The sequence below is a fragment of the Nilaparvata lugens genome, chromosome 3 (genome assembly GCF_014356525.2).
Source record: "Nilaparvata lugens isolate BPH chromosome 3, ASM1435652v1, whole genome shotgun sequence".
NCBI classification, from domain to species: Eukaryota; Metazoa; Arthropoda; class Insecta; order Hemiptera; family Delphacidae; genus Nilaparvata; species Nilaparvata lugens.
This window is the reverse complement of record NC_052506.1, coordinates 34,488,159-34,515,033: the sequence shown is the minus strand read 5'-3', so window position 1 is coordinate 34,515,033 and position 26,875 is coordinate 34,488,159. Positions and strand designations below refer to the sequence as shown.

At 34.6% G+C, this 26,875-nt stretch overlaps 1 protein-coding gene across 3 annotated transcripts; it reads left to right on the top strand.

The window, feature by feature from the left end:
- The first annotated feature begins 4,496 nt into the window (after nucleotides 1–4,496).
- Nucleotides 4,497–26,875, top strand: LOC111049841 (mRNA cap guanine-N7 methyltransferase). 3 transcript variants are annotated; one of them, XM_039423598.1, is made up of 9 exons: nucleotides 4,497–4,757; nucleotides 7,988–8,125; nucleotides 13,651–13,795; nucleotides 15,015–15,274; nucleotides 18,687–18,868; nucleotides 20,570–20,737; nucleotides 21,914–22,031; nucleotides 24,175–24,313; nucleotides 24,998–26,875. In XM_039423598.1, exons 2-9 carry the CDS (start codon nucleotides 8,006–8,008, stop codon nucleotides 25,144–25,146), a joined length of 1,281 nt encoding a protein of 426 aa, XP_039279532.1. In that variant the 5' UTR covers nucleotides 4,497–4,757; nucleotides 7,988–8,005; the 3' UTR covers nucleotides 25,147–26,875. The 3 variants fall into 3 exon arrangements, with proteins under 3 accessions (XP_039279532.1, XP_039279533.1, XP_039279534.1); XM_039423599.1 differs by having other exon boundaries at nucleotides 4,641–4,873; XM_039423600.1 differs by having other exon boundaries at nucleotides 4,641–5,013.

Here is a 26,875-nt window from a genome sequence, read left to right as displayed (position 1 = left end):
GTCCAAGTCCTCGGGCACTGGGTGTCCTCCTGGGGTCCGGATCGGTCTTGGAGCTGTTGAAAAGGCTTTTCCTAGCCTTTCTTGAGGTCCTCTCGCGCTTCGAGGTTCCGCCGATGATGTACCAAGATGTAGTCAGGTTTTGACCAAAACCTGACATGTTGCTGTTGGTTGTAACAGGTAGGCTGAAGTCCAAACCTGTTTTAAACGTCGGTCAACACTCGTCCAAGTGGGTGTGGAACTGCGGAGCTTCCAGTGTCTGAGATTAACCGCCTTTAACCTCAGACACAACTCCCGGTCGTCGAAGGATTCGGAGTACACTCAAAGCACGAGTTGTACTTTACTGCTAGCTGCTCGCTGCTTCCTTCTCACCTCTGTCGACCGCTCCGCACTGGATTTCCGAACTCGACTGCCTCCTACTAGCCTTGCACGAGCCTCCCTCAGTGGCCGAGAGGGAGGGGAGTAAGGATGCGCAGCATTGCTGAGCGGTAGCCCAGCGGCTGGCTTGCTCGTTGACCCCTGTGATTCCATCAGAGATAACCGAGCGTCAAATAATGAGCCCTAAACTCAATTCCCTTCATTAGTTACGATATACATCGTGACAATAGGCATTATACAATAATACCGGTGGGCCTTCTACTCCAATTTTTGGGCTCAATTTACGTACAATGAGCGTTGGGCAGAGTTATGACACAAAATTTTGCCCCTATCACATGTCTGTTATGTTAAGGTCAAGTGTGCATCACTTTTCGCAAACATTGTTGGGCCTATATTTCTCTTCCCTTCTCTCATGATGTAAAAGAACAAGCATGACACTTTAGCAGGATATAGAAGGTATCTATAAGAAATATTGTATTAAGAAATGTATTGTATTCAATAAACAATAGATTGTATTGAATATATTGTATCTAATATAAGGAATATTGTAGTTATTGGAGCGGCTGTATGGTACAGTATGCATTGTGTACTAATTTGTATGCTAAAGGCTTGCAATTTACAAAATATTCCAACTTCGAGCATCTGGTTGTAATGAGAAAGGCTGCAATGCAATACTGCTTGGATTATTGGGAGCAAGGTTCTCATATTCACTTTTATAATCATGTGGCTATCAGTCCCTGAATCTTTCAAACATTTTGTATTCTGTTTTCGTTTGTCCAAACTATTGATAGCATAAATTATGGTTGCTTACCATTGAGTCACTATCCCTTGACTTTAAAACTCCTGAGAGGCCAGAATAGGTTCTTGAAACTACTTTTGAAAATTATTATAAAAATAATTTTAATTATTCCTGAGAAACTTTGTCAGTTTCACCACCCACATAATATCTCTTAAAATAAAATCGTTTATGGAATGTCAAAAATTTTATGTTTTCTGCTCGAAATGTCTCAACATTGCCGAACATTATCATTAATTAAAAAATAACTGTATGTAGGATAAAAATAGTCCAGACTCCAATGGAAATTTTGTTATGACTCCATTCTGATATAAAATGCTTACGATAAAAAACTCATTACGATTTCCCATAATTCTGGGTGGAGTGTTATTCAAGAGAAAAACATATTTTGCCTTTTTCTCAATTTCATAAAGAAAATTCAATTTCCATAATCACTTCAGCCCTGAAACATTAATTCACAGTAGCCTACTACTGGAATATTTGAGATATATTGGTTCTACATACAATAATTCTGTGATAAAATTGGAAATTTGAGGAAGTTGTAATTTAGGCAGTGAAAAAACCTAGACAGTGAAAGCCAAAGAACTTAAAGAGATAAGGTCTTTGGTGAATCTTCAAGGTCTTTGGTGAAAGCCAAAGAAAGCATCTCTGGTGAAAGCATCTCTAAGGTCTTTTGTGAAAGCCTATAATAGTTGTTAGAAATAGTTTCTTAGAGCGGGAGTTTTTCAGAGTGCTACCTTACTGGATCATCACTTTCTAGAAAGTAGAATGTAAATAGAATTCAACATGCAATACAGTAGAAATATTGATATAGTGAGGTCCACGTTGTAATGGCAGTGTGGGAAGATATAGTGAGGTCCACGTTATAATGACAGTATTTGATCAACTTTGGTTTTGCTATCATTCGACAAAGCCGGTGGTACTATCCTTTTCTATGTCCACAACGATAACAATTGTTATGTTTTTGACAGTGTAGAAATATAATTAATTAATGCAGAGAATCGGCATCGCTATTCTTCTATCTTTATCCACTGCCATTATAACATGGACCACACTATAGGAGAAAAGGGTTGCCAGATATCAGCCTTGCCACCCAAACAGCTGATACTGGTATATCTGATAAATTTTACTGTTCATTATTGTTGAAAATAGTTAATCATACTTTATTTGTCAAGAAAATATATTTTTTAAAGATGTAATAATAAATTTTCATGATTGAGATTGAATATTTTGTCATTTAGTTGGATTTCTACATTGTTGATAAACGATGTGGGAGCATCGCAATGCGTGAAAGAGATAGTGCCATCTGCTGTTTTAAACGATAGACTATAGTAAGGTCCACGTTTTAATGACAGTATAATATCTAACTTTGGTTTTGCTATCCTTGTCTATCATTCGACAAAGCCGGTGGTACTATCTTTTTCCAAGTCCACAACGATGCCAAGTATGTTTTTGACAGTATAGAAATATAATTAATTAATGCAGAGAATCGGCATCGCTATTCTTTTATCTTTATCCACTGCCATTATAACGTGGACCGCACTATAGGATAGCAGCATCATTGCAAATCACACACTGCCATTATAACGTAGACCTCACTATAGTAATAGTTGTTATAAATATGGAAGTCTGAATTATTCACACCAAAGACCTCAAAGATGGAGAGATATCGCTTTAACCCTTAGCACTCTTCTGTCCCACATTGCAGGACATGGTGTTTTCTGCTCTGGCTCTTATTGTCCCGAGCGTAATCTAGTCTCTCCAGTCTCCTGTCCTGCATTGCAGACAAACACTGCTCACTCAGTGTACTCTGCATTTGATAGGCACTGTATGCCATTGAACTCTGAATTAGATATCCAACCAGTTGTAGGATCAGAATCAGATTCTGTAAATAAAAAGCCTATTCTCTGGAGAACGGCTTGATTACTATGATTTGTATTTTGATCATCATGTCAATAATAAAATGTATTTTACCATTTTATAAAATTTTTACATATATAAATTGCATTTGATAGAGAAAAAAATCTATACATTTGGTGTGTAACTTATTATTTAAGTCAGAATAAAGTTGAAAAATCGCTCATAATCTTTATAAAATTCTATTCTATAATCAAATGGAATGTTTATAAAACAATAAAAAAATAAAAACTTATATTTTATTGATTCTTGAATTTTTTCAAGTTCAACTTTTCAATTTGTTCAACTTCACTTTCAGAGAGATCTCCAAAGATCAAATCTCTTATCGAATCTGATGGTAGATTTCCTTCTCTATCCATTACTAACAATGATTATTAAACTAAATTATTAAAAGATCAAAAACATGATAAAAATCTAAACTGTAAACTCGTATCACACCAACATGCTTCACACCATGTTACTGCTGACTATGTGTTGCTAAAGCCACCTAGTTTTGACGTTTTTTCAAGCATTAGATGCTTTGTTTGTAGGTAGGTGGCATTGGAATTTAGTTGACATTTACATTTAGTTGAGATTGAATTGTCAATATTATGTCATGTAGCAATTTATTTCCTTACTTCAACCTACAATCGTTCAACCCACCAACATTGTTTGTCAAGTTTTATTTTTGATTTTATTATATAAGTCATTGAAATAAAATGATACTGCTGCAATTTGTGATAACTATCTTCAATGATGGAATGACGCCATTGTTGTCATGTTGTGGAAAATCTACATTGACCATGTCTTCGTGTCGTCTGCAAATCAGTTAGCTTTTTGAATGCTGAGGCATACGTGGATCGCGTCCACAAGGACGTACAGTGAATGTTGAGGCATATGTACATACGATTGTTCGCGCGAATCTGTACGGACGTGTGTACAAGGCTTTATCTGTTATGTTTTTATACACATTATATGCCTGTATAATTAATAAAATGAGATAATAGAATCATATGTCACTGAAGCAAAAAAGTAGTCGAAATAAAAAGGTTTTTTCACAAATAAATGAATTACCGACTATTCAAAAGTGGTTAATTTGATATATTATATTAGTCTAAGTTGGATAACCTGTCTTGGAATTGTCTAGATATGTCGTAAATAGAAGGAGAAGATATTTAGTCAACAGTTAACAGTGGGCTGCATTGCAGGACTAGAGACCTGTAGCGGAAAATGGATGTGTCCCACAATGCAGGACATGAGAGCTGATCGGTGCGTCAGTGCTTTATATATTCACAGCTGTGAGAGAAATGGTGTGGGCTGCATTGCAGGCCACAAGAGTGATATGACTAATTTGGAAATATGCCTTCAGAGTGCTAAGGGTTAAGGTCTTTGATTCACACTCATGAACTAGAATGACACTTTCAAATACGAAAACGTCCACATTCTATTCAAGCAATCTCAATATTTAAAAAAGAAGTGTTTTCACATTGTTAGCGTTCAGAAGCAGTCGTTTTATCTTACCACTCTATAATGCTTTTCTATCATTAGTTATCAATAGTCACGTTGACACTATTTTTTTTTTATTTCGAAAAAATCCGTGATGAAAACATAATAGGGGTTAGCTAGCAGACGGTCGGCATACATTTGGATCTGGAATTTAAGTCTTGCTTTTCAGATAATTACAATACAAGTGAGTGAATATTGAATCCAATTTAACTCTAAAATATTTTATTGGCAGTAAAATATATTGTACTGGCTTTTTTTATTATTCAGATATCATACTTATGCCGTGAGAGATAATAAAATGTACGGTAACTTATGTATTCTGTAAGCTTTAAATTTCCTGTTTTCTCTCAATTTTAACAATAATATTGTCGGTTTCCTTTATCATGTTTCTATAATACAGTATGTTGGAAAATCTTTAATTTCTTAGTAGTGTTGACTAAGTAAGTACGGTTTTCTTACAATTTTATAGGTTATGTTAGAGGTTAGCCTTTATTTTTTCCTCCTCTTGCATTTAAAAAAAAAATGAGTCGATATCTTTAATAATAACTGAGATAACAGGGGGAGCTCACCGGCAAGAATTTTGCCCTATTGGCTATCAATTACTTATAAATTATTGGATGAATATTTTAATCATGAAGTTATTAGATCAATAGGTACTTTTAGGGCCGGTTTTTCCGAGCTCGGGATTTAGCTAAGTTCTAGACTTTAACTGGCTTTAAACTCTGGAGTCAGAAAATTGGCTTTCCGAGTCAGAGCGTTAACGTAGTTGAGGACTTGAATAGACCCTGGAGTTTATAATTTCGCTTTCTGAGTAAAGGGCTTATAAGTCCAGAACTTGAATTAGATTCTCGCTCTTTCCGAGTCAAGCATTTATTAAAAATCGTTAAGTCCAGGACTTGAAACAGCGTGATTTTAAACCCTCGACTGGGGTAGGGTTTAAATTCAAGTTCTAGACTTAACTGAGCAAACACAATTCAGTTATTGTTTTGGAGTAGATAAAAAGCCAAATAGATGTCATGGAATACCTAAATTATTTGGATTAGTCCATCTAAATTTATAATTTATAGATTGCAAGTTCATTTTGGAATAAAATTGTATCAGAATTATGCGTAAAAAACTAACCTCATATTACGACTGTGACATAACCTAAAAATGTTCAAGCAAAATAATGGGATTACCTTGGAATTTATATCCCAATCTGAATGTTATTGATCAATGTCATATTCAACATATTAATAATAATAACAATAATAAAATATTACTCCAGTTTTTTTTGAACAAATACGTTTTCAAAACTCAAAACTGTGACCGGGTCGGGCTCAATTTCAAGATGGCTGAAAATCAGCGGTCGACTGCGGATGAAACGTTTTCGTTTGCACGGCTGGGTCGCAATATCACAAATCTGAGCCAAGCCTATGATAGAATTATTCTTCTCTCTCAACAGTTTTATCTGCCATGGCCTCAGCGTCTTTTACCCAAATTTTGTTTTTCTTGATTATATTTCTATATTCTTGATGCTTGTGATCAAATAAAATCCTGTATTCTCTGATATTTCCAATCAATTTCCATCATCAACTTCACTAAACCTTCCAGTCATTTTTCAATTAATGCCGGTCTTTTCTTCGACTGTTGCCTGCTGGATCTTCTGTGAGATATTTGAGGTTAGAATTTCCTGCGGACGGCCGAGAGACTGCTTCTCGATGAGTGCTGCCGCAATCAAACGCTTACGAAGTTTGGTCCGCAGTGAAAAATTTTCATAAACGAAAACGCTCCTATGATTTAACACAGAAGCAGTCGGCCATTTTGTTCGAGCCCGACTCGGTCGCGGTTGAATAAGTTCGCATAAACGAAAACGTACCTTTAGAATATCGACAATATTTCAATGACATCTAGTTATACATAGCCTATAATGTTCACATAGCTATAATGTTCTGTAGGCTCAGAACTTGTAAACATGGAAGTAAGAAAACCTGGAGCTGAAGTGGCAGCCTGCAGCAGCTTGGCAAACTGAGCTTAAAAGTAGACGATAGGCCACGCCCACCAGTGGTATGAAATCACTATAGTGAGGTCCACGTTATAATGGCAGTGAAGAAAGATAGGAGAAAAATGTTGCCAAGTCTCTCCATTTTGCTACTGAGTGCACAGCTGTTAGTCAATTCATCCCATAAATTTTTGCTGCAATCTTTATTCTGGACTTCAGTTCCATGGTTTTCTTAGACTACTTGCACACTCACCGATTTCTGGATGGCCGATTTTTACCGCCTGATTAAGGCAATATTCTAGTATTGGTATATTCACACTAAGTGCAGATTACGGGATCTTTATTTGATAATAGATTATTGGTAATTAGAATGAATATTATGGCTTATATGTTTTGAAAAGATGCTTAAAAGGGAAATGGGTCTATAGTTATATTTTTGAGATTTGTCGCCATTTTTGTAAAGTGGAAAGACTAGCTATTTTAAAACCGTCTGGGAAGATACCCTGTTTCAGGTTGTTGTTTAATATTCTAGCCATATGAATGGTAAAAAGTAAAAAGTTATTAGGACGAATAAAATGTAAAATAAAGGAAACTACTTATCAAATGCGTTTTTTCTGTATCCTCTAGATCCTCAAAATATTTTTTGAGAGTGCAGCAAACTTCTCTCCATGCATTCCTGGTGAGATTCCGGTCTTTAAATGTTTCCAAAGTCTTATCCCACACCAAAGGTCTTGCTTCCACTAACGATATAAGGATATCATTATCTATGTCACCCATTTCAAACGTATTTACCTCGCACTATCAAAAGAGCAGAGCAGTCGACTAGAATGGAGGATGGTGTACCGAGAACTGGCAAGGACGGTCGGAGAAAAATTGGTGTGTGTGCAAGCCTGTATTCACTCACGGGCGCCACTGTATCGCCGGCACCGGTGGTACGCAGTGGCAGTGGCCGGCTGCACGTTGGCATTTTACCGGCGCCGATCAGCGGTCGGCGTTTGTGCCAGGTCCCGTTCTCGCCTGCGCGCCACTATTGGAATTGGTAAAAAACCGGCCGTCCAAAATCGGTGTGTGTGTGCAAGTACCCTTACTTCCATGCTTGTAAACTTGCCAAGATGTTTCCATTTTTCTTTGTGAAACGCCTTTCACAGGCGGCCTGTAAATTATTACTTGTCATTATAAGCACTTGTCCATATCATGATTGGTAACAATGCTTGTAGCTATTCATTGTTAACTTTCTAGTCGTGAAATTTTTTAAACTTCTCTTTATTGATAACTTGCAGCTATCTAATACCTACATCGTAGATCCTACTGAATAGTTAGATTGAAACATTCAGTTGCTATTTTTAAACTTCCTAGTGTTTGATAAATTACAGATGTAAGTTATGCTTTTATAGATGTTTAGTGTTATGTTGTATCTGTATTTCTCTTTCCAGTTCTCTTCTAAATCAACAATGAATGATTCTGGGATAAGTGTTCCAGACAGGTGTGTGATAAATATCAAAGACATTCCTGGAAAGATGTATAGTGAAATGAGCAGTGACGCATATAACTCCAACGAGTCTCACTCTCAGGTAATAACTTACTAAATATTTTTATTGTAGTTTGTTGAGAAATTAATTTTAACCAGAATTCGAATAACATATAAGTAATTCGTTGATTTTTACAGCTGGCCAGTCTGCTTCCTGCTCAGCATCTGATATGGCTCATCAAATATTAATTTTCCCTTGGTCTCATATGGTAACAATTTCCCCTTTGTTCTGCCTGGTAACAAGCACATCCAGATTTGTCTGCGTCCTGCAGAGCGCATGCAGAATATAAAGGGAGAAGGCCGTGAGAGTGCTTTCTCTAATAGGACAACAGTGCACCATTCTTATGGCAATTGGCACCTCAGGGTCCTCAACGCCCTCTTCTGGGCCCGCACTTCATCTGCAGCTCCACCCCATAGTGTGAGGCCATACCAAATCATACTCTGGAAAAAAGAGAAGTAACAAATTTTGAGAAAATGACATGGAATACTGCACCTCAAGCTCCTGAGAAGGTGTACCACCCTGCTCAATCTACAACGTAGGCGCTCACACGATGATATTTTCCTGTCCAAGATGAACCCCAATATGATTGGGGCATAGTCAAATTCACCACCATTTTTTAATAAATAAATAAATTTCTGAGACTGAAAATGATGGGCTGTTTTTTTCCTGGTTGAGCATGAAGTAGTTTGCTGCAACCCGCCGCAAATTCCCTGGTCTCCATCATGGTTGCCCTCAAAACATCAGCACCATGATGAGCATTGAAGAAGGTGGTGTCAGTTGTATAACAGACAACACTTCTGCCTTCCACACGTGCTATGCTATTGACTGAAAACAGATACAGGAGGGGGCACAGTGATATAGAATAGAGCTCTGGGGGACTTCACACCCAATATCCAATACAGTCCCTGATACCTGATATCTGAGAGCGAACATTAATTTACCATTAAGGCCTCTCTGCGACTCGACCTACCCCCCCCCCATGGTAGGAGTGAATTAGTTCAAGACCGTAGTGTCTGACAATTATCTAATACTAATATTGACCACCTGGGTTGAAGAAGGTTGATCTCTGAAATCCGCAACTTGTAATTAATTAGCCTACAGAGTTGGTGAGAATTATTATGGAAACAGCTACATTTTTTTTTTTTTACAAGTATGATAGGCCCTATACAAGTAGGTTCCATGGGAATCCTGTTTCAATTGAATCTAGCTACTTTCTGTCGCTTCAAACCTCTTGTTCGCCATATTGGATCAGTCATATGAATTCAACTTCATTTCGAATCCATCTTAATTTTTTAAAATGGGAACTTGGTCATGTGATACATGATTTCAATACAGAATTTCAAAAGATAATTTATTCCGAACCCCATACTTCGATATCTCAAACCATTTAATGATCTCAATATTTAAAGATACCATTAAATGAAATAAATGAGTACCTACATTGAATAATCAAGTTTTAGTGAACACTGAAAGCAGTCTCTACTCACAAATTTAACACGTTGAACAAAAAAAATTCTTAGCAAATTTGTCAACTTCATAGCAATTGCCATCACAAGTAGGCTAGTATTATTAATTACGCGTAAGATACAGACATACACTAGACAGTCAGATAGACGTTAACGGAAACAAGTTAATTGAACGAGAGTTAGCGAGTTCTCACTTTTAACTTACTAAAGACCAAAATCATTGTCCTACAATAACTTTAGAAAGCAATTACCCTCAGAAACAATGATAATTTTAATTTTTTTGTGTGGTTGAGAAGTTGATATTGTGGTAATTATTCATATTGAATGAAAAAGACTAAGAAATTGTCAAAAAACCACTGATTTATTGATAATTAGAAAGACCGGTTTCGGTTATTACACCATTGTCAATCTCTGATAAACTAAAACTAAATACAAGAGCAGCAGAATTTATACTAGTAGGCGAGTACTGCTATTGGTCGAAGGCATGAACGCCTGCCATTGGCCTAGCTAGACAGTCTCCTCCCCCTCAACGGTGTAACAAAATGGCGGCTTAAGCAACAGAATCGCCATGATAATAAAATTGACTTTTAGTACAAAATAAGAACCAAGAAAACAAGTGTGAAAGATAATAAAACAAATATGTAAATGGAAAAACTATTGACTAATGTATGCTTACAATTTTATGATAAAACTAAATTCGTAGTGTTGTATTGGTTGAAATGAATCTGGTCATTTAAACTATACTGGGAATTTTTCTTGATTACTCTTGTTATTTCTAAAGCCTCTAGAATATTCAAAGATCTGCCTTTGTTATTAACATGCAGAAACTCAACATTCTCCTTAACTGTGAACTTGTGATTATTTGTTATCAAATGTTCTGCAAAGTTAGATTCCCCATTTTGTTTATTCCAATCTCTGATGTGTTCTTTAATTCTACTTTTGAAACTTCCACCAGTCTGACCCACATAACAAGCATTACAATCATCACATTTAAGTTTGTACACCCCGCTTTTATCCCAAATATCAATTTTGTCTTTACTCCAGCTAAATAGACTATTTAAAATCGGTTTGGTCTTGAAAGCAACATGAAATCCATTCCTCTTCAATTCCCTATCTTATCAGATACAAGGCCTAAATATGGGATTGTTATCCAAGTCTTCTCCTCACAGTTAGTGCTCTATAGACCATGCTATTGAAAGCAGCAAGTTTGTGAGAAATAGGATGACAAGAATGAAGAGGAATGATAACATCAGTATGGGTAGGTTCTCTGAAAATAGAAAACTTGTGAAAACCAGTGCTATTATCTATTCTTAAATCTGGAAAATTCAATACACAATCCTGTTCTATCTCTACAGTGAATTTTATACTCTGATGTAATCCATTCAGATAGGGAAGAAAATTGTCTAGTTGTCTGTTACTTCCTGTTTGGATGATATTATTTGTTTACGGAAATGAAGTAACAGACAACTAGACAATTTTCTTCCCTATCTGAATGGATTACATCAGAGCATAAAATTCACTGTCGAGGTAGAACAGGATTGTGTATTGAATTTTCTAGATTTAAGAATAGATCATAGCACTGGTTTTCACAAGTTTTCTATTTTCAGAAAACCAACCCAGGCCTTGTATCTGATAAGATAGGTAGGGAATTGAAGAGGAATGGATTTCATGTTGCTTTCAAGACCAAACCGATTTTAAATAGTCTATTTAGCTGGAGTAAAGACAAAATTGATATTTGGGATAAAAGCGGGGTGTACAAACTTAAATGTGATGATTGTAATGCTTGTTATGTGGGTCAGACTGGTAGAAGTTTCAAAAGTAGAATTAAAGAACACATCAGAGATTGGAATAAACAAAATGGGGAATCTAACTTTGCAGAACATTTGATAACAAATAATCGCAAGTTCACAGTTAAGGAGAATGTTGAGTTTCTGCATGTTAATAACAAAGGCAGATCTTTGAATATTCTAGAGGCTTTAGAAATAACAAGAGTAATCAAGGAAAATTCCCAGTATAGTTTAAATGGCCAGATTCATTTCAACCAATACAACACTACGAATTTAGTTTTATCATAAAATTGTAAGCATACATTAGTCAATAGTTTTTCCATTTACATATTTGTTTTATTATCTTTCACACTTGTTTTCTTGGTTCTTATTTTGTACTAAAAGTAAATTTTATTATCATGGCGATTCTGTTGCTTAAGCCGCCATTTTGTCACACCGTTGAGGGGGAGGAGACTGTCTAGCTAGGCCAATGGCAGGCGTTCATACCCTCGACCAATAGCAGTACTCGCCTACTAGTATAAATTCTGCTGCTCTTGTATTTAGTTTTAGTTTATCAGAGATTGACAATGGTGTAATAACCGAAACCGGTCTTTCTAATTATCAATAAATCAGTGGTTTTTTGACAATTTCTTAGTCTTTTTCATTCAAGATAATTTTAATCTCTACTTGATTTATAATTTGCATTATTCAATGTTATTTGTAAGCTGTTTGAAGAAAATGTGTGTTTTGAAGGAAGTTATTTTATTATTTATCTTCATTGATTGATTCATACAACCGTATGCTATTCCTCTCTCAAATTCAGATAAGGTTACACATAGTCCGAAATAGGTTTAGTCTTGTAGCTGTTCACTTCAAAAAATTTTCAGTCCTTAATTATTTTCACAAAGTAGATTTTTAAATTTAGATGCTTCAAAACCAAACATAGAAGAAATATGTAACATTATTATCACTTAAATAGGAAATATGCACATATTAATGAAATAAATTTGCCACAAACTTAATATTTTGCTAGTATACTGAACATTATAATTTCCATATGAACATCAAACATTATTGAACGAACATAGCAAGCCTCCACTTTTGACTTCAAGTCGTTGTCGGTTTGTGAAGTTGTGGGTTTGTTTTAATGACCGACGAAAACGTTTGAATACTTTCATCAATCTACTTTAATTTTTTAACATATACTCTTTGAACCATTACAATGTAGGTACTAAGATTCTAGTGTTATATAGATAAAACTTCACATGTCCTTATCATCAACCATATTCATTGACTCTACCATCTTCGAACTGAGTTTCGGAACCCGTCATAAACTGTAGGTCTACTCTACTCTCATCATCAACATCTTTCTGAATACCCGAACAGCCTAAACATTATTGAAGTGCAAAACCTAATAATAAAAATCTTCAAGCAGAAGCCAACTAGTTATCCATCAGACCAGCTCTACAATGAATTCGGACGCAAGACAGCTCTTCTATTCCCTAAAAATAATTTGCAGACTACATGTAGACAAAACCAGACTTGGCAAAAACCCAGAAAGCTTTCAACTTGGAAATCACAGTCATAACACAAGAAATAGAAACCTTGTTATCATGAAGGTTGCAAGGAAGGCAACATACCAACGACACTCCAATCAACTAGCTATTCTACTCTACTATTCACTTCCTGCACACATCAAGATAATAGAAAACTTGAGAAAATTCAAAAGAGTTGTTTTAAACTGGATTATGACAACTGGAAGAGGTTATATAGAAAGCATACTAATTTCTAACAATATGTGAGCTCACTTACCCAATGTATTTGCACCCCCACCCCAAATATATTACTGCTACCTCTAGTTCATGGGTTTACCATAGTTGAGTAGGTTAATTTCCAAAAAATTAAATTATTTTTTACATCTGTAGTAAATTTCATATTACATTTTAAATCTTATGTTCATTTTATTAATTTGATTCCTTGTTTGTATTTTAATGGAAATAAATTTATTGATTTTGTTTGATTTTTTTATCACAGCTCCTGGATCATCGAATTCAGACACCATTTCATGTACAACTTTCTCTCTATAGTCTGTGGGTGTAAAATTTGTTTTTTTCTTTAAAATTTTAATTAACGATAATTTAATTTGTATCAACGATAAATGAGAATTCCATCAATGATAGAAGCTGACTAAAGTAGCAAAACCTCAACCTAATGAATAATGTGCAATATTTCTGTCGAATCCACCAACGATTTTACTGCAATTTGAATTGGAGTTTCATTTTTATTGTTGATAGTAGTTTCCTCTTTTAAATGAAATTATGTTTCTATGTTGCAGTCGAATGAAAATAATGTAGAAGGTCATGGTGCTATAGTTGCTGCTCATTACAATACAATTGAGGAAAAAGGACTTGAAGAAAGGAGAAAAAGTCGAATTGTGTATCTTAGGAATTTCAATAATTGGATTAAAAGCATGCTTATAGGTAATTGCCGATATGTTTCTTGAATGATAAGTTTTTTCCTGTCTTCTTCCACTATATAAGTACAACCGTGCCGTATTTTATTTATCCATTTAAAATCAATCTGATACGAAATTGAACTGAACGCGATTAACATTTGAAACAATAATAATCTTAATCTGTACTTGATTAATAATTTGCTATGCATTTTATCCTTGATTTTTGACATCATACATAGAGGTTTGGAAACAACAGGCTTTGACAGCCCAAAACTGGTTCAGATTCAGAAATACGAAGTTCAAAGAAAAACTAAAACTACAATACAATATAAGACTGAAATACAGAATGATTTCTTAGTCCTCTCAACCTATTTTAAATGTGTGATGATCTATTTTTCGTAAAGGAAAATTTTGTAATTTCGCACGAATTTGTTAGCCCTACTAAATCAGTATATACACGAGTTGATTATCGTTGAGCTGTGTAATATTCTGAGTGTATTCCGGTCGTCTTATGAACAGAATGCCTCGTTCCACGGAATATGAATATTATAGTGGAAAGAGTCAAAGCGTGTATAACTTCAATGGGTTGTTGTAAATGTGCTTTTGTAATTAACACTATTCATTAAAAGTTTACATTGAACAAGATAAAAATGAAAATACAACATCATCTTTGAACATCTCTCATAAATCTCTAACTAGTTATTGTATTTACTTGTAAACGTTCGCTGCTAAAATAGTCACCTTGGCAACCGTGTTCACATGATTAGTATCCATGTAGGGCTTGCCTACATCACTATCCCACCTTAGGGATATTGGTCCCCAATATCCAGATTTTCTTGATAAGGTGGTAGCGATTAATGTTTAATTAATTTTTTTCAAACTTGTAGCAAAACACGTCATATTGATATAGAAAACAGCTTCATTTCATGAATGCAATTCAGGTAGCGTAAGTGAGCTCTTAACAGTATATGTTAATTGGTAGGAATATCTTAAATACAGTTGAATTTCTTTGATCTTATTATTAAAACGATTAAGCCAAGCCACTACCCACTAATGAAAAGTTTCACCATACATTTTCGACTGTACAGCAACGAAACCTGAACGTTTTGTCAAAAAATGTGCGATGAATCGTTTTAATAGTGATTAACTTGGTGTACATTAATGTGAATGGCTGGCCTAGGTAAAAATGAATTATTTTATGTTAACAACTTTGCAATTTATCTAATGTGACGTATCTATTTCAGATGAGTACTTGCAGGAAATCAAATACAATAAAAAATATGGCGCCAAATTGAAAGTGCTGGACATGTGCTGCGGAAAAGGTGGTGATCTATTCAAATGGCGGTCGGGCAAAATCTCGCACCTTATTTGTGCTGACTTGGCGGAAACATCGGTCGAACAATGTGAGAAGCGATTCAAAGACCTGCAGGAGCGGGCCATGAATGAACCCCGTTGGTCGGATCCCCTCTTCACAGCCGAGTTCATCTCAGCCGACTGCACAAAGGTAGCCATTACCAATAAACTAAATAGACTGAAGCCCACCACTTATTAAATCTTATGGACCATTACACCTCAAGTAATAAAGATTCATAACATCTAATAAGTGTCCTGTAAATCGGGCCCTAGACACTTTTAAACAATTCAAAGTAGTCTCATGTTGACAATATTCCATTAAAAAGATGTGACACTTTTGTTTATTTATTTATTGTGATTTATTTATTAATATTATTTATTTATGATTATAACAAATTTAATTATTTAAAATATGAAAATATTTTATAACTTTGGTTCGATTCCTGTACTTTCTGGATTTAATTAGTATAATCTCATTACCCATGCAAAATTAGGATGTTATTTATAACTTCAATTATGCATCCACTATATCCATAAAAAATAAATTTCAATGAGTAATTAATAAATAGAAAGAGTGTACTTTTATTTATTCATTCATTCAAATCATTATTTGTGAGGACCGAGGAACTACAGGCTCAACTCAAGACTGTTTCTGTTTCGAATTTTGATAAAACAATATTGTGTAAAATAAGATTATATTATATCACAAATCATAAAAACAAATCATGAAATGTATTAATACTGTTTGCTTTTCATTTTCTCTTCTGGTAGGATTTTAACCTGTTTTGTTGTAGATACGAATAAGACTGATTTACCCAGTACCGGTATAAGAAACGCACTGTACAAAAACAAAAATTACTAAGATAAAGTACAGATAATATAAAGACAAATACATTGAAGACTAGCCGGCAGGCCTAGTTGCCTTATCCGTCTAGCCAGGGGGCTCCGCTGCCTGGATCCTCGGCTGAATCATCCAAAAATAGAAACATTTTTCATTTGAGCTAGCTTCTTTCCGTCAAAAAGTCAAAATACATTTTCAGGCTTGATTCAATCACAACTTTTATTTTAGTTATGTAGCGCAGGGTTGCAACGATTTTTATTTTCAACAGAATTAATAAATATTCAGTTTTCTCCTTATTTGAGACTATATTAAGATATTATGAGAATTATTGTATTTCAGCCTAATAGCTCTTTGAAATTTGTAATATGAATGATGTGAAGAGCTTTAAAAACATCTATATCCAACCCTCTCAAGTAGTATGAATTAATAATAAAGAAAAAAGTTGAATTAAGTAGAGATTCTTGAGAAATGTAGAAAATGCTTTGAAAGCTCAATGAAAAACTTGTGATAAGAAACCCTCCAATTCAGCACCACCATTACTTTAATCTAAAGCTGTGTAAACTTTAGTGTTTATAATTTCAATTTCATATGTTCCTGAAAAACCTTAGGCCTACTCAGAACCCCAACAAAGGGCCTGTTTACCAAATTTGAAAAATTTGTGTCTATAAGATAATGAGAAGGCTGAAACATTATTTAGAAAAACGTCAATTTTGAGCTTATCTTTGGCGAAATGCTGCAGTACTCTCAACATTAGATATTGTGACCCTAGCTGAACCTCTCTACCTAATTTGAAAGTTGTTTGTCAATTTGGTCTTGTAAAAAAAGCTGTTAAAATGCAGAAAAACGAGAAAAAAAACTATTTTGGGCGTATCTTTGGCCGAAGGCTATTTCAAAGCCCTTCTGATACAACATTTTTACAGCTAAACATGTGTACCAAATTTGAATGAAAATGTTCATCAATATTATTGAAAGAAGTGAGAAAACAGAAGAAAACGCTCGAATAATGCCAATTCTGGGCGTATCATTGACAAAATATTGAAGTTTTCTCATCGTAAAATTTCTAGGCCTTAGCTAAACCTTCGCACCAGATTTGAACGTTTTCTGTCAATCTGTTATTGAAAAAGCAGAAAAACAAAGATTTTGAGCGTATGTTTTGGTATTTAAAACCCCTTTTAATATAATATTCGAGAACGTCAGATGAATCTGTTCACCAAATTTGAACATTTATTGTGAATTTGTTTATGAATATGAGAAAACGCAAAAGAATACAGGAAAACGCTGAAAAGCCGCTAATTTTGGGCTAAACTTCAGCGTAATTAATAAGACCTCTTAAGAAAACAATGTCTTCACCCTAGCTGAACATTGTTCAGCTCTACAATGTTAAAAAATCCTACAATGAGCATTGATTTTTACCATGCATTGTTGGAGAGTTATAAGCCAAAAAACGAAAAATTGGATGAAAACCTGTTATTTCAACAATTCCAATCTTTCAAGAGCGGATATTTCGAAAATTTTAGAAATGTCACATAACTCCACTGAACAAAAATTGTAGAGAATTTAGTCATGTAGGTTGAACGCACTGTTCCCAAGATAAAAGCGTGGAAGCAAAAAGCTAAAAAATTCAACATTTAAACCACCCTCATCCCTTTAGCACATGGGGTAATGATGGGGACTTTTGATATGTTCTCCTCCCAACTATGCTCAACAAAACTGCAAAGTCAAAATTTGTGTTCAAAACATCCCTCTAAATTGAAGTCCTTTGTCAATTGGTCTATTGTTGCTAAACTGGAGATTTCACACTCAACACTAAAGCTGGTGCATCAGTCGTAGGGAAGTGGGTAAAAGTGTGAAATTATACATCAAGTAGAGAATTTGATGCTCTAAAAGCTCATGATCAGCATGGATTTTTCATAAGAAAATTGATATAAAAATGATAATAATTGTAATAATTTGAAGGCCATAAAAATCAACCAATAACAAAGTAAAATACATTGTAATAATAGTAACAAGTGAAGTGTAATTGGAGGCCCTTAGAGGGGGGGCCATCAGAGGTTGACGCGGGGAAGCAGGGGGGCTTCCAGACTCTTCCAGCGCATTCGGGTTTTGGTGAGGGGAACCATCAATCAATGACAAGCGCATTCTCGAATCTTTTGGAGGTTTCCATGCACCGCGATTGGTCGGACGTTTCCACATCTCTAGATCTTTTTAGATTGTTCTGCCCGTCTTATATTAATGGCGTATCTCAGTTGGCAGGGCAGTTGACGGACTAAAGTCGTATCTTTCGTTTCTTCTCATCGTGACAGACCAGTGATAAGTGATAATAATCGTGGCAGACTAGTGATAAAGTGACAATAGACTTTTGAACAGTTATTATTCTTGGTGACAGTTATTCTTAAATAGTTATTTATATTAGTTAACGTAAGCTTGTGATAATGCTGTGTAAGTTATTAGGTAGTTATCAGTTTGTAGTTGTTTCTAGTTTACCTCTGTGTGTTATAGTGTTATAAGTAATAATTCTAATCAGTATAAATCGCCTCAAGTGTTTTATTAGTGTAGAAACCCGTAACAATACATTACTTGTATTGGATATATAAAGCAAGAGTACATATACTAGTGAGAGATATGGCAAGATCATGGCAAGGAAAGTAATGTGAGTGTGCCACACAAAATCTTTTATTATTGTGACTTGTATTTGATGAGATTGAGTTGTGTTTTGTTGCAGGTCCGTATAAGACAGAAGTACCAGGACGTTACAACGGAACTGGATCTGGTGAGCTGTCAGTTCTCGTTTCATTACAGTTTCGAGTCGCTGTCTCAGGCAGAATGCCTTCTGCGCAACGCCTCTGAGTGCCTGCAGCCTGGAGGCTACTTCATAGGCACAATGCCTGATGCCTATGAAATTGTGTAAGTGCCATTTCAATATTGTTGTATGGTAATTTTTTATTTTTTCATTACTTTCATTTCTCTTTATGATAATTCCTTTGCAATAATCTTCATTTTTATCAGAATAAGGTGATAAATATACATTCATTTCTCAATATTAGAGACTTTGTTGGGATATTATCATAATAATATTGTATTTCAGTCTAATAGTTCTTTGACATTTGAAACAGGAATGATAATTATGGAGAACTTAACAAACATCCATCTAACCCTATAAAGTATGAATTTGCTTATGAAATGTAGAAAAATGCTTTGAAAATTCGAGAAAAGAAACCCTCTAAAAATACGCTGGGGAACGCTTGGAAAACGCTGTAAAAGCGCCTATATTGGGCGTATCTTTGATAAGATTTTGAAGTTCTCTCAGGACAAAATTCTAGACCATAGCTGAACTTTTGTACCAATTTTGAATATTTTCTCTCAATTGATTCTTGAAAAATGTGAAAAAACGCAGTAGAACCGCCTAAATTGGGCGTATCCTTGGCGTAATTCTGAATACTCTTAAGAATGAATTTGTAGACCTTGCTGAACTTCTGTACGAAATGTTATCATGATCTGTCAAATAGTTTTTGAGAAAACATAGAAAACGCTCAAAAACCGCCGATCTTGTTTTAACATTTTTTGTCAATTAGTTTTTGAAAAAACGCTGGAAAACGCAGATTTTGGGCGTATTTTTGGAAATTTTTCCAAATCCGTTCTTAGTAAGCCTCTAGATGGCCAACTGAACAAACCTGCCAAACATGAACGTATTTGGTCCAGTAGATATTTAGTTCTGACGATTATTAATGAATGAGTGAGTGGATGAATCAGTGCCATTTCGCTTTTATACATATATAAAAGTGGTACTGCATCAATATCACTGAAGAATCAGTATAAAAAATAATCTATTTCTAGAAGTATTCATAGATGAATGTAAACATTTCACTTATATTCAAAATTTAATTAGAATTTGAAATTTCAAAATTTTATGAAAGCTCACTAGTTTACAATCATGCTTGGGAATTGAAGTTCTGTACTGATATTGGTAGTTTCCACACTCACCAATTTCTCGCCAACATGACACCCACAATATCCTCTGATTGGTTCAATTTCCACCAACGGCCAATCGGAGAACATTCTAGGTGTCATATTGGCGAGAAATTGGTGAGTGTGGAAACTACTAATTCCAGCGTCTATTTATTGGAAAAAACATACAAAATGGTGAAACATTCCACGTACTCAAATTCTTCTTGAATTCGATCAATTGAACTGCCAATTCTTCATGACATAAATCTCAACAATATTTCCTTCCTAATCCTATTCTCTTCTCCACTTATATTTTCTAACTTTTCGACATCTTGTTTTCTTGTAAATATACTAAACGTTCCTCGCCCTCCGACTTTACTTTTCAGATCAAGTTGAAAATCAAGCTTATTCAAACGAAGAGTTATTACATGCAAAATATAAAATTACAACTCATCTATCTATCAATTATAACTCAATACATCGACACTAATGGCTGTATTCATAAACGATTTTTTTAACTTGAAAAAGATATAATATTAAACGAATAAAAAGAGGGAAAATTATTACACTTCATGGTAAGTATTAAGTGTAATGTGTACTTTTTGGCCTGGTTTTCAATATTTGTTTTTTATCTATTTCTTTCAATTCTCTTTGTTACAGATCAAGACTTGAAAAAAGTGATGGCTTATCATTCGGCAATGAAGTTTACAACATCACTTTCGAATCTAAAGAAACTCCGTTTCCATTATTTGGAGGAAAATACAATTTTCATTTAGAAGGAGTTGTTGACTGTCCAGAGTTCCTAGTGCATTTTCCCACGCTGGAAAAGTTAGTTGAATTTTAACAATTTTTCAACTTTGTTTTCGTTGTACATTAATTCATATGCATGTGATATCATCAAAATCTACGTTAAATCTTCATAAACCAGGCCATTGACTGTCAGATTTGTTAACCAACTTGCGCTCAAACATTCATTGGATTCCGAGAAAGGGGTTGTTGGATGTTGGGTCGGATGATGGGTTAGATCAACTAAAAGCCCAACACGAAGGTCTGACTTTCGACTAGTCTTTGCTTTTCATTGACTGAGATTGGAGAACAAGTCGGAGAGTGAATGTTGAAAGAACCGACAAGTGTCCGTGGTCCAACATGATTGGACCTGGTCTAACCTATCCTAACATTGTTGGATTACTAGTCGGATAGTAAATGGCCTGCTTCAGATAACTTAGAGAGACAAGTACAGTATCATTTTAGTTTTTACTTGAAACTTCAATCAGCCGCCATTTTGGATACAAGTATCGTAGAGCATTTTTATTGATGTCATCTTTCTTGTTTTAAGAAGGCCTTCAAAATGATGTACCACACAATGAGTGTTTACATTTGAAATATTCGAGTTACAGCCTATATGTCACCCCTTATGTACGTCAAAAGGTGGAGTATTCGACCAATAGCTTATTCTGGAAGTTACAGTGTTATATCTACAACAGTCATCAACTTATTGAAGGGTTCCCATACATATGACTCACTCTGTATATAGGCAATTTGTTTCTTTCTGGTACATGGATGTACATTTATATCTGTGAGTGTATTTTGATATTTGTCTAATTAATTACAGTATTGCACTTATATCTTGGTGATTCTGACAGATATAAACTTTTATCCATCCTCTCTTGGACGTTTTTCTGCTTATAATGCTATTGAGTCTTAGAACTGTGTGTCGGTTATGGTTCCGGAGTGATTTCATTTACCACTATATTTCACATTAACAAATAAATTATTTCATGATAAGACAATAGGATGAAACCAAGATGAACCATGAGTTATTGTAATCTGAAAGTAATAAATATAACCTGATATTAAATAATAATCAATCCATTAACAAATTAATCCATTAACCAATAGTGTTCTGAATTGAACAATTATTGCAGGATTCTATTCTTATTGAAAGAGGTATTTCTTTGACATTTGAAACATTGATAAATTTATTGATTGGTTTCTGTTTTCTAGGTTAGCTCTAAAATACGGCCTCGAATTGATTAGAAATAACAAATTCGAAGACTACTTCAATAGTAAACGAAAAGATCACACGGGAAGAAATTTGCTTGCCAAGATGCAGGCGTTAGAGGTGCGTACACATTCATTCTATTATTATTCCAAGATAGTTGGAATAATTTTTTGATTAGTCCTTTCCTGAAGTCTCCAAAATAATTCATGTCTTGAGGTGCAATTCCTTAACGACGACTCGAGACGCACGCACGCATGTCTAGATACGCGTTGTTAGATCCGCCTCGGCTAGAGCACATATAACCTTTAAATTAATTAGATTCAATGATTCATTAAATATTAATCGTAAAAGCATTATTGAAGAAGCCAACACTTCTAATTAATCTTCCGCCATAACGTTCATACAACATGAAAATCCAATGAGTCATAGAATCTAATGTATTTGAAGGTTATATATGTGCTCAAGCCGCAGCGACTCTAAACACGCCTGTTTAAAGTGAGGTCCACGTTATGGCAGTATTCGATTCTCAATGGTGTTGCTATCCTTGTCTATCATTCGACAAAGCAGTTAGCTCTATCCTTCTCTAGCTCTGCTACGTTTTAGATGGTGTTTCAACAATGTTGAAATACAATTAATTAACAAAATATTTAATATAAATTATGAAAATGTATTATTTAATCATTGAAAAGTTTATTTTCTTGACGCATAAAATATAATTGGTTATTTTAAACAAGAATGAACAGTTATTATTTCATCAAATATACCGGTATCAGCTATCTTCTATAAAAGGCAGTGGCAAGGCAGAGAATCGGCAATGCTGTTCTATTATTATCCACTGCCGTTATAATGTGGACTTCACTATAGATGCGTGTCTCGAGTCGTCGCTAAGGAATTTCACTTTTACTAAAAAATTATAATTCTTGTAAAACGATTAAAATTAATGCGGATCGACAAGACCCATCAATACTATGTTTGATCTCAATTAGTTGACCGCGGTAATAGATAGCAGCCACTTAGAAGCAAATTCCACTAGCTTAAATATTTCAACATCCTAACAATGTTTAACATCCTAACTCTTGAAAACCTCATCTATGTTTCCAGTTGTCGATCCCAGCTGCCTAAAAACAGTTGTAAAGTCATCTTAGAGGCCCTGAAATTGATCTCAAGGATCCATACTTGGGCCGCTGCTTTTCCTGATATACATAAATGATCTTCCAAAAGAGATGGACAACATGAATAATTGCATACTTTTTGCGGGGGATACAACAATCCTGATACCACATGAGCCCGATAATATAACTGCAAATGTAATTGATGCAACTCTGGAAGGGGTAAACCATACCTATAACATACTAAATCTCACAATCAATAGACAGAAAACAGTACACAATAAATTCAAACCCATAAATAACAGCCTAGAAGATCTCACCAGTAACCAAATAACATAGCTACACACACCAGATTTTTAGGTATCATAATAACAGTAAATCATCATGGCAGCATCACATTGAGCAGTTGAGTGAAAAGTTATCATCGGCAGCCTATGTAATTCAAAGAATATGGAATATATCGGGCAGAAAGACAGCATTAATGGCGTATCATGCTCTGTTCGCCTCCCTTTTGGGATATGGTATCGTTGCATGGGGCTCAGCTTCACAAATTTATCTCGACAAGATACTCATAAACCGAAAGAAAACCCTGAGAACAATACTGGGAGTTAGCATGTTGGAACACTATAGGCCACTTTTTGAAGAATATAAACTACTCACAGTAATCTCACTATACATCCTAAGATACCGGTATTGATCTTCCCATGCATCACCTCAAAACATTCTAGGAGTCCCCAGCATATGCCGGTGCATAATTCTTCAACCTGCTACCGTCTCACCTTGAGGCACTCGAGGAGAAAAGGTTGTTTGCTGCTACACTCAAACTATACTTGACAGCGCGGCCCTACTTGAAAGTGTCGGAGTATGTGGAGGAACATACATTCAGACATGTGACCGGATGAATTGAAGACTCGACTGCCGACTCACAAACTCATACTAATAGGGGAAATATGACGATTCCCTGGTCACAGACTATGGGGAAGACGAAACAAGTAACAAAGTAAGGTGCGACCTGAACACTGGAACAAGAGCTGAGCCAACCAGGCTGCTCGATATTCATTTAATAATTCTATAACAGCCCAAACATGTCAACCATTTTGTGGTGGCGCAAGTGTTGAATGATGTTGATAATTTATTTTTCAATGTTTTTCTAGACATATCCACCAGCCGATAAAGAAACAAAGTTAATTGGCAATGAAGAGACTGACTACGAGCATGCTAAAAAATATATGAAAGAAAATGAAAGGACGAGACAGATTGGTACATTATCCCATCCAGAATGGGAAGCTGCAAGTAAGTATTGATAGTCGAATTTCAGAACCTGCTATTTCATTAATCAATCGAAATACGGAGTTTCCCGATTAAAAATGGGAAATATTTAAATATCATTTAAAATAACGATTTTTGAGATAACTACTAGGCGCATTAATAAATGTCAACACAGTAAATTATGTAATGAATACAAGTCTTCAGTGATATCCTCTGTAGACTTAAATCGACATCTGATTAACATTGATTTGCCATCCTTTTCTAAATTTGCACTGTTGCCAGATTTTTCTTAGAATATGTAAAAAATGTAATGAACTACTGGAATGCTAATTCTAAATTATGAAATGTATTATTAAATCATAAAAAGATATCATATTAATAAATAAAATATAATTTAAATAGTTTTGATCATTATTAACTAGAATTAACAATTAATATTAGATCTGATATACCGGTACAGGGAAAACCTGAATCAAAACTATCTATTGTAGAAGGTGGTGGAAGGGAAAAAGTGACAACAATGCTCTCCTATGAGATCCACTGACTTTAAAACGTAAATATCACTATAGTGAATAAGTAGCGTTGTAAAATCGGTACTAGTTTTTTATTCACTCTTGAGTTTTAGAATATTATTTATGCTGTTCTGTGATTGATATCCATGCAATTGTTTATTTATTTGTAATAGAATATTATGCTTGTTCATTTCAGCTCTGTACCTAGTGTTTGCATTCAGAAAAATGGTTAAATCGGTTTCCCAAAATGACGAAGTTATATACACACCATTTGTGCCTAAACCGAAAGAACGTGACGATAATGAGCATGGAGAACCAAGGAGAAAGTACCAGAGAACAGACTAGTATAACCTATTTCTGTTGGCTTCGTTTCATGTGTTTTAGACGTTGACAAACTGTGGTTTTGATTTTTCAATCAGGCTAATTTCGTTTTGACGTTCCCTTGGAAAATACTAATTCTTAAAACTAACTGCGAACAATTTATTATTGTTATTATCTTGTGATTGTGTGGATGGTGACTGGTATATTGATATTTCAATTCTAATTTAGGATTTTAAACGTTTATGCAATTTTATATTAGTCTATTATATACATAGTATTTGAAAACTGAATCTCGAATATAATTTCAATTTGCATACAGTTCTTTAAGGATTATTATTTTAATTCATTTTTACATTTTATAATTCAAATATGACATAAAACTAAAGTCATGCCACATTAATAATATTGTTTTGACATATTGGTAATGAGATCCTTATTGTTACTACCATTTCACCTTGATGGGAAACATAATGACCCTGGAATACACTGAGTGATTTCTGAATTACCGTGACTTTTTATAATAGGATGACTTTTTTTGTTGACGTGGCAGACTTTGCACCAAAATGTCCACTTGACCTGTAAAGGCGAAATAATGGTCACCCAGTGAAGCACATACATGACTTTGACATTACGACTGTTTACGTTAGAGTTGATCATACACTTTACATGTTGGAATATTTTAATGATTTCATTTATTCATATGCAATTACTCACCTACCTACTAGTAGGCTTTCAAAGCAAAATGTTCAGTTAAATATCATATGATTTAAATAAATCATTAGCTTCGCTTCAGACGACTGATATACTTACAGACTTACCAGTTTCTTATTCATGAGTGTGAATTTGATCAAACATTTTCATTTCAATCATTCTAGGATATTATTCTATTATATATGTCAAGATATTTAAAACAAGTATGAAATATTCATAGTACAGTATTTTCATCCTTGTTTATTCCTATGAATTTTCATTTCTCGCAAAGATAAATATTTCTCCGTACATGCATCTATATTGATTTGAAAAGGTATTTTTGTAGATAATAATAATATCGAGTGACCTGGCTTGCTCAGATCCGGTGTCAGAGTTTTCGGGTCGCAACTGATCAATTTCAGGGCCTCTAACATGACCTAACGACTGCTGTTTTAGGCAGCCGGGATCGGACGACTTAACGTGTCCATTCGGAACACGGGAGTGGCCCGAGAAAAATATCTTGCGCGGGCTGGGATTCGAAACGGGCCTATATCCCTTTAGTCCTGTAGATAATATTGTGGTAAATATCCTCATTGAATAAGACAGCTTAGTTTTATTATACTGATTGAAATTTTTATTGAAATAGTAAACTCAGTTTACTAGAGAATGATAATAGCGTAATAACAGAAACTAGTTTCTTGATGTTTTAGTAAATAAGTGCTCATTTATAACTATTTCAAGACGTTCATTCAAAATGGTCATTTACCTCCTTTTATATCTAACCATCATTCACCATATAACGGTATAAGATATTTTCTCTGTATTTTCTTCTATTGAAAAACTATTTTCTTTCTTATCAAAATTGTGATATTATGTATTTCAATTGGTAGTCTTACGAGCCCTTGTTACATTCTATAGAGTTATACATCACCGAAAGCAAAAATATAATTCAACAATTAGGTATCTGCCTTTTATCGTTACTGTAATAAATTTGAAATATTGAAATTCTATCTGATTATATTCATTATGATGCATATTAAATTATGTTTCAATTTATTGTTTA

Coding starts and splice junctions, on each gene's coding strand:
- LOC111049841 (XM_039423598.1), top strand. CDS start 8,006: ATGAATGATTCTGGGATAAGTGTTCCAGACAGGTGTGTGATAAATATC. Junction 15,275..18,686: donor TCTCAGCCGACTGCACAAAG/GTAGCCATTACC, acceptor GTTTTGTTGCAG/GTCCGTATAAGACAGAAGTA. Junction 20,738..21,913: donor CATTTTCCCACGCTGGAAAA/GTTAGTTGAATT, acceptor TCTGTTTTCTAG/GTTAGCTCTAAAATACGGCC.